The sequence below is a fragment of the Cebus imitator genome, unplaced genomic scaffold (assembly GCF_001604975.1).
Source record: "Cebus imitator isolate Cc_AM_T3 unplaced genomic scaffold, Cebus_imitator-1.0 Scaffold79, whole genome shotgun sequence".
Taxonomy (NCBI): domain Eukaryota; kingdom Metazoa; phylum Chordata; class Mammalia; order Primates; family Cebidae; genus Cebus; species Cebus imitator.
This window is the reverse complement of record NW_016107394.1, coordinates 112,366-121,538: the sequence shown is the minus strand read 5'-3', so window position 1 is coordinate 121,538 and position 9,173 is coordinate 112,366. Positions and strand designations below refer to the sequence as shown.

General features: G+C 36.1%; 1 protein-coding gene and 1 pseudogene across 1 annotated transcript; both read right to left on the bottom strand.

Moving 5' to 3' along the window:
- Window positions 1-1,850: 1,850 nt before the first annotated feature.
- LOC108307383 (olfactory receptor 51G2-like) lies at window positions 1,851-2,798 on the bottom strand. Its single transcript, XM_017532785.1, has one exon. It carries the CDS (start codon window positions 2,796-2,798, stop codon window positions 1,851-1,853), a length of 948 nt encoding a protein of 315 aa, XP_017388274.1.
- A 4,516-nt stretch (window positions 2,799-7,314) lies between these two features.
- On the bottom strand, window positions 7,315-9,068 carry LOC108307433 (annotated as a pseudogene).
- Window positions 9,069-9,173: the final 105 nt, after the last annotated feature.

Sequence of the window (9,173 nt, the reverse complement as noted above, 5' to 3'; positions counted from 1 at the left end):
AAAAAAAAAAAAAAAAAAACAGGAACCATGGGCTTTTTGGTAGCTACTAATTTTAACCATGTCACTACTAAACAAGTTTTACAATGTGCTAAAGCGACATCATTGCGATTGGAAATCTTTTGGCCCGGTAAAGTCTGAGTTTTTCAATTACTAATCCACTGTATTGTATACTTTAAAGCAATAATTGCTCTATTTGAGAGTACAGTATTTAACATCATAAAGTCCTGAGTTGAAGATAGTTTCCAGCATATACATAAGTTGAATAATTATTTATTTTTCTGTGTCTGTGAAATAAAGTGAAACAGTATAATCATTGGAAAGTAATGGACACATGGCTTACAACAATGTCCCTGGTGTTAAACTGTTTGAGTTTAAACCTCAACTTTGTTTATAAGAGTACAGAATTTTTAATATATCTACTAGGAAGGGAGAAGCAGGTATTTAACTTTATTCAGAGGGCAAGATGATAGTTACAGGCATTATTCATCTTTCTCAATTACCATTTAAAACTTACTACTTCAATGAAAAGTCTTAAATACCACCCACCAAATGAGCCCCCCCTTTTATGTTTTATCACTGTAAAATTTGCTGTTTACCAGAAAGTCACCTGTGACACTCTAGAGAATTATATTTACAAGCCTATTACCCATGATGATTTAAAATTTTTATACTGAGAAAGCAGCATTCTCTTATTTTCTTTAAACTTTGAATAGGAGGTAGCTTAGTGAAGTGGAATAAATTTGTTTTCAATGAAAGACTATTTAGGAGGAAAATAAAATGTTGGCAATATGTGTCTTTTCTCCTTTCTACCATACCATTATAAATAACTATAGAAAAATTATACTCAAAGTATTAGCACTTAAATGAAGGAGCTAATTGACCTATTAGTGGTTATAGAGTAAATAGAGAAATTTTTGTCAGAGTGGTTAGTTGAAAATTCAGTCCAGAAATAAAAAGACCATGACAGATTGAGAAAATCAATTTCTCTAGCTCTGAGTTGTTTGTAAGAGTCTTGCTAATTCTTATATAATAGTTTTTCAGGGTATCTACTTGGCTTATTTTATTCATCTTCCCTAAAGGATTGAAGGAAATTGAGTTGTATATAAAGTCTGCTGTTCAAAATATATAGCATCTTAGTAGTTTATAAAAGTACACAATTTTTAATATATCTACTAGGAAAGGAGAAGCAGCTATTTAACTTTATTCAGAGGGCAAGATGATAGTTAGAAGCATTATTCATCTTTAATAAGTTAGGGAGCTTAAAGAAATACCAAGCTGCATAATATTTATGTCATGAGACGTTATATTGCAGTAATAAATATCTTTATTTCTTTAACACATATATAATTTTGAAATATTTTATTTGGTTTATATTTTTCAGTGTCATTTACATCTATAGTTATTATGCAAATTAGAAAAAAACATAGTTTACACATATTTTCCAAATTTTCCAAAAGTACAACCAAGTGAGGTCCTCTTGAGCTTAACTTTTTATAGAATTCTAGGGTTTTTGTTGGAGTAGATATTAGATGTTATTGCATCCTACTCTTATAATCTGCTTGCCTTTACATGTTAATTATATCTTAAGAGACTGTGAAGTTTCCCTTACAACACCTCAGCCATATAAAGTTGAGATTGACTTTTGCAGAATGAGAAATATGTTTTTTTCTTGTTGAACAGGGAAAATTCTGATGGCTAGGAAAATATTATATTGTACTTCAGTCAGTGTGTTTCAATAATTAATTGGCTGATAAATGAGATGAAAGTCATACTCGGCCCACTTTGAGATGTCTTCAGTCAGCAGTTCTTCTAGTATTGAAGTGTCACCAACAAGATTTTATTTGCATGACTCAGAGCTTTTTGGGGTGGAGCATCTTTAGAATCCATATCCGAATCTCTTTAGTTTTGACACTGTAGACAATTGGATTGAGAATTGGAGGCACAAGAAAGTGCAGATAGGAGAGAAGCATGTATACCTGAGCTGGTAGCTTCTTTTTCCCAAAACGATGGATTATGGACAGGCTAACTAGTGGGGTATAAAAAAGTAGTACCGCACAGATGTGAGAAATACAAGTGTTGAATGCTTTGAGCCGCTCAGCATTGGAAGCAATGCTCAGCACTATCTTCAAGATCAGCACATAGGAGACAAGAATGAGCACAGCATCCATCCCCAGTGTGGAAAGCATGACAAAGAGCCCAAAGCCACTGTTTACAAGAGTCCGGGAACTAGTCAGCCTTAGAACATCGGGATGAACACAGTAAGAATGAGACAGAGCATTTGTAGGCTGAAATTGCAGTCTTCCAAGGAGCACAGGCAAGGGCAAGTGGAGGACAGCACTTCGAGACAAGATGGCCAGCCCAATTGCCCCAGTGCTCTTGGTTGTGAGAATGGTGGCATAGCGCAAGGGCTCTTGGAGCGCCACACAGTGGTCAAAAGCCATGGCCAACAGAACACCTGATTCAATGACTGAGAAAGTGTGAATGAAGAAAAGTTGTGTAAAGCAGGCTGCAGCTCCCATCTTCCGCTGGTCCAGGAGAAAGACAGCTACCATTGAAGGTAGGGTAGAAGCTGAGAGGCCCAGATCAGCCATTGAGAGCATAGAGAGGAAGAGGTACATGGGTGAGTGGAGGCTGGGTGTGAACTTGATAATGTACATTATGGTAACATTGCCCAACACAGAAAAAGAATAGATCAAGCAGATAGGAATAGCTGTCCAGCAATGAGCAGTCTCCAGTCCTGGAAGATCCATCAATGTGAAAAAGAAGGTGGTGAAGTTATTGTTGTTAGGAATTACCATAACTCTAGGAAGCAATTGCCCTGGAAAAATGTAAATAAAGAAAAAATCTATTTTTTCACAGCATGTTCTCAATATCTCGTCTCACATGACATCTATTGCTTTTTCCTGCAGAGTAGTATTGCCCTGCCTTTTCTTATATGACTGATTTTCATTTCTTTAAAGGTTTCTACTATGAAACAAGTCTGACTCTCTTAGTGATTTGTTCTAGTTTTCAATAGCATATTCAGGTCATAAAAACAAAAAAAAAATCTCCCTCTTATTGGAAATATTTCCAAGTTTGAAACTGCAAAGAACAACCTCATGCTGAGTACATAGGACTTATGTGTAGGACCTAGGGTTTTTTGTTGTTGTTGTTGTTTGTTTTGTTTTGTTTTTTGTTTTTTGGTATCAGAATATAAGTAAGTTTCTGAAACACCCAGATATGGAGAATTGTTTTTAATGGCTGTCTGGGAGTTAAAATGTAAAGTGTAAGTAATTAATACTGACTCTAAACTCCTGATATTACCAGATATATCATTTTTCCTGACAGGAATCCAGGGCATCCTAAGTTAAAACCATGACAGTAAGACATCAAGAGAGGTTTGGGTTTGAGATGTATGTTTATGTGATTTAAATTCCTTCCTAATCTTTGCTACAGGGTGCTCTCTAAAAATCTTACCTGGTACCGATATGTAGGAGGAAGAAGATAAAAACTAAACTCTATTTATAATTAGATACAAAATATATTGTCAATGGTATCACACAGTTACTGAGCTCTGGTCATGTACTTAATGTTAGTAATGCAATGATAGGCAATATGTATTTCTGCCTTTGCGAATCTAATAACCCACTGGTCAACAGAGAACACATACATAATCTAGTTCAAGAGAACATTAACCATTAGACAGATAAAAGTTCCTAACTGTGAATCTACATCCTGCTCTACATAATTCACTTACATAAGAATGATCTGGGTACGATCAAGGACACTTACTAAAGAAAAAATAAAGTGTGAAGTTTAGGTACATAGAGTTCCAAGGAAACCTTGGTCACATGTCTAAATTCCACATTGAATAGTGATTTCCTTTCTAAACATTCTAGAAAGCATTTCTTATAAAATGGCAATCTCAACATTTTTCTATAAAGTTTATTATGCAGCATCTACGTCTAGTAGAACAATCTCTTGCATCATATCTAATTCTTTTCCACCAAACAATTCTAATGCTGCTCTATAAAGTCATTAAAAACTTTTATAATCTCCATTTCACATGGCAACTGTTATTTTAAAGAAAATCCAAAGTAGATATTCTGTGAAAGGTGAGCAAAGTTGTCAAAATTGAAACAAGAGTGTTAATTGGACTGGAAACAGTACTGGCAATAATTGTAGGGCAAGTGGTAGAGGAAGGAAAATCATAGTCACTCATAAAGAAAACAAATCACAGAGCTAGATCTATCAGATTTGAGAAAGTAGCATTAATAGAGGAGAACTTAGTTTTTGCTGTGAGTTGCTAAAATTTGGTGTATATACAGACAAATTCTGATAGAGCATAGTTATCAGAATAATAGGATTCTACCTGTGCTCTCTGCAAAAATTAGTTATGAGAAGAATAAGGTATTATAGGAAACCTAATCGAGGTCCTGAGTATTAATGACTCAGTAGATACAGTCCCACAGAGGTTAGAAGCATGTATTTGCCTGTTTCTCCCAGTGCTTTCCACTTCTGTGTGTGAACATATTGGGGAATTATTCCTCCCACATGAACCTTTGATAACATGTTTTCAGTCACAAAGTGAGCAGTGAAAATACTATCTTCTTTATATGAGCTTTGCCAAAAAATCTTGTAATTAAAATGTTGATATTTTCAAGCTCTTCTACTAAATTGGCTCTGTAATGTCCTCAAAAAATAAAGTGAAAGTGTATGTTTCAGAAAGCAGCTCATTCAATTGTGACATTTAAGTAATTAGGAAATCTACCTTCCTGCCAAATCTTTTGTGCCTATTGGAGAAGTAGTCTAAGCCCTCACTTAAAAATTGAGTATTTAACATTTAGCTTTGTTAAATTCTTCTATCCTGCATTGTTGTCTGATTAAATTAGCCACCTGGATATTTCCTTTAATCTCATAGTCTTAAAAGTATTTTTGTATGTTCAATGTTTAGTCATTTAAAGTTTAGTAAGGAGCAACAGTACAACATTGAGATTGATCACAGGTTGCACAGGAAGAAAAGACATATAAAATGTCCAAATTTGCTCATACATAAATTTAAAATGACAGGAGTTAAGAAGGAACTGAAGGTAGGACCTCTTACACAAAGGTCAGAGTGTGCAGGATAAGCTAATGCATGCTTCTCTCTTAATAATGATCCCTCCACAGTCTCCATCCTGTCTCTTCCTAAGTTCTGAGTGGATGGCATTTCCTTGAACAATACCTGGTACTTGAAAAAGACTGCATAACTTTTACAAATTCTAGAGGTATTTTTTGTTTGTTTGTTTGTTTTTTAAATGTGCAGCCAGGTGTAGTGGTGCTTACCTGTAATCCCAGCTACTAGGGAGGTAAGAGGGGAAGATTGCTTGAGTACAGTTCAAGACCAGCCTAATAAACATAGTGAGACCCCATCTCAAAAAAAATTAAAATAAATATCCAACATTCTGAAACTTGAATGGCTGCATTGTTCATATCCTATGTGGCTTTTTAGCTATATAGATCTTTAAACTTGGTAATGGTTCCAAAACTACAAAAATGGAATCCTGGATTTTCTTGTGGTGCCCTTAGAAGCACAACAAAAATAAAGTTGTATATTCTTCAAAAAGTAAGCTCAGAGGTATTATGCTTTTTAAAAGTGAATCTTATAGCTTGAGATCAATATTGTCAGTCTGTTAAACTATTCCTTTCAAACAAATTCTCCACGTAGTTCTTTATCTTGAAAGTGTCTATGGTAGCTATTTGGTATTGTCTTACAAAGTTGTGTGAAAATTAGAAAACCTATTTCTCATTTTCCTTTCTTTCCACTTTCCTCGCTTCTTCCCTCTTTCCTTTTTTTCTGACATCCTTTCTTATACCAATTATTTATCAACTATTTAATATGCGTTATACATAAATATAGTTTGACTTGCAGTTGATCTTAAATCCCAAGGTCGAGAATTGAGTGATTGTTGAGTGAGAGAAGAGTGGTCAGGGAACATTTCTGAAAATTACAGAATATATCATATAAGAGAGTAGAGATCCTGTATACCTCCAATATGTGTCCTTTCTGCCTCAGAGATCCTCGTACAGAGTTTGACACCATATTTGAGATAACTTATTACTTTCCTTGACTCCCATCCCAGGTACACACATGATATGATTTGACCTAACCTAGCCTAAAGCATTTCCACTCACCAAACTCCAGGAAAGAGACACAAGCTCTGTGGATGGTGGTGCAGCTGGGGCCTTATCAGGCCCCCTGCCTTGAGTATAATGCCAAGTGATTAGGATTATAAATCTCTGATTCTTGCTCTCTATGGAATCCCACATCTAATCCTTGGGGTATAGACTATCAGAGCAGCATCAGCAGTTCCTGTGCCAGATAGAGCTGGCTATTACGAATTATTGTTGGTCTTTGCCAGTTGTCCAGAATAATACATAATACAAGCTTAGAACATTCAACCAGTGTTGGTCCAGGCTTCCTTTATATCTGCTCCCGGTCTAAGACCTTAGCTACTTAGAGATAGACATCACCCTATAAACCCTAGCTATCCTGGCCCAAGAAGCATTTCATATTACACTCATAACTCCAAGAAATATTATCCTTCATAGCTTCCAAACAAAGAACTATCTCTCTCCAAATCTAGTAGTTAGTTCTTAAATTGTAAATTTGTTGGGGGTTGAAGTAGAATATTTGTAGAACTGTGTCTATGGATATAATATTAATAAAAGTTATCCAAGAAAAATTCATTTTTTGCTGGAAACTTCATTCAAACAGCATACACTTTACTTAGCATGCTGCTTACTTTTCACTGATATTCCCTCTTCTCCTCCCTCCACCCTCCTGAAAGTAAGTTTTTTTTCTATTTTCTGAATAATAATTTCAAGTGATAGGGGATGGTGTTAAAAAGGATTACTAGGCACATATAAAATGGGCCTGGGTTTTCCTTTGAAGCTGAGTAGAGGGTGGTAGAAGATACAAATACTGGCTGCAGTAGATGTAGAACTAAACAGAAATGGCCTGGTGAATTGAGGTAGAGTCCAAGTTAGAAATGAGGCATAGGAACTGTCTCAGTGAATCACAATCACATGCCAATTCAGTGATTCTCTGGAAAGATTCATATGAGTCATACTCATGGCTAAGATTTAACATTGTAAATAACATTACACAGAATTACAGGGGAAAAAAGCTATGCCTAGGGAAAGGCCAGCCAAAGGAAGTCTTCTAAGAATTTCCTCTGGCTCTGCAATGGTTGTTCCGGTTATGAACCATAGTGACACAGCAAGACTCTCTCTCAAAAAAAAAAAAAAAAAAAAAAACTTCATATGATATTAAAAGACATTAGCAAGACGTCATTGATTTTCATGGATGTCAAAAAATTTATTTCTACAATTGCAAAATTCAAAGCCTCTCTCTAAGGGCAGGTCAAGGATGCCACTACTACCTCCATTAATAGATGAGACTAAGTATGATTGGAAAACAACTATTTGGCTTTACGAGCACTTTAGAAATGACTCTTTTGTCCTCTGATTCCAAGTGTCAGCAATACCAGCAACTTCATCATTTTTTAAAATCACCTTTTAAAAGTGATCTTATAAAAATTAATGATCCTAACTTAATTTCATCCAACTGATCTAGGAAAGAATTTATTTCCTTCTCACCATTGCTTTTTCAATCTATGTTGCTCTATAAGAAGTCACAACCTATTTGGCATGAATTTTGAAAAGACAATGAAGAGATTGTCTTTTATACATTAAATGCATCTAAATATTGATGTAATGAATGGGAAGTTATTCAATTTAGATGATGAATCAACATGGTATAAAGCCTAATTAAGGGTTTGTCTTCTAGAAAATGGAAGAGTAAACCACAAGTCACATTTTGTAAAACAAGTTTTGAGATTATAAAAGCGTCTGAGCTAAAAAGCAATTTTAGAAAGAAAATTTACATAACTTTCAACAATATCTACAGCTGAAAGAGAATGCTATACTCAGTGCAGTTTGCAAAAAATACAATATAGTAGGACCTACTGCCTCTTTGCCTCCATATCTACACAGAGATACACGTAAAACAAAATCTCAGATAGGAGAGTTGGATTAGTGACCATTTAGTGTTATATCCATTTAGCAGTATTTATGTTATAAATGTTACTTGGGATTCTTCTGTTCCTTTTTTGATTAAAATGTTCAAAATTTTGTCTCGAATCTGTTTGATTTTCACCACATATACGATGGGATTCATCACAGAAGGAACGAGAAAATGCATATTGGCCATGGTCACATAAACATGTGAAGGAAGTCTTGGGCCAAAGCAATGCAGCATAGAAAGGCAGATCATGGGTGTGAAGAAGACAGCAGTGGAGATGTGGGAGATGCATGTGTTGAGGGCCTTCAGGCGGCCACCACGAGATGCAATGCTTAATACCATTTTTAGTATCAATACATAAGAAAGAAGAATAAAGAGAAAATCAAGTCCCATAGTGGACAACACCATAAACAGTCCAAAGATGCTATTGATCCTGGTGTTGGAGCAGGAGTGCTTCAGATGTCAGGATGCAAGCAATAGAGTACATTGGAGCGACAGAAGCACAACCGACTCAAGAGGATGGGGAGGGGCACTTGTACAGTTAAGGTTCGCAACACAATAGCCAAACTTATCCTGGCAATCACACTATTGGTGAGGATGGAAGAATAGTGCAATGGACGAGAAATGGCCACATAACAGTCAAAGGCCATTGCCAATATGATGGCTGACTCAAAATCCTGGAAGGTGTGAATAAAGAACATTTGGGTAAAGCAAGCAGAAAAAGTCAGCTCTCAAGCATCCAGCCAGAGGATCCTCAGCATTGCGGAGAAGGTGAAGAGGGACAGACCCAGATCAGAGGCAGCTAGCATGGCCAGGAAGAGGTACATAGGCATATGAAGGGTCTGCTCCCTCCAGATAACTGTCATGATGGTCACGTTGCCCACCAAGGTAATGAAGAACATGGCACAGAAGGGTATGGAGATCCAGATGTGTGAAGCCTCCAGCCCAGGGATGCCAGTCACCAGGAAGGTGAAGAAGATGGAGTTGGTGCAATTGCCAGGAAGCATGATGCCAGGATGGCGTTCCTTTCCTAGAATGAAATGAATTTTCTCAGACACAGGTGTTAAAATTTGACTGGGCCATTTAATTGGCTACTCACCATATCTCTTTTTTTTTTTTTTTTTTTTTT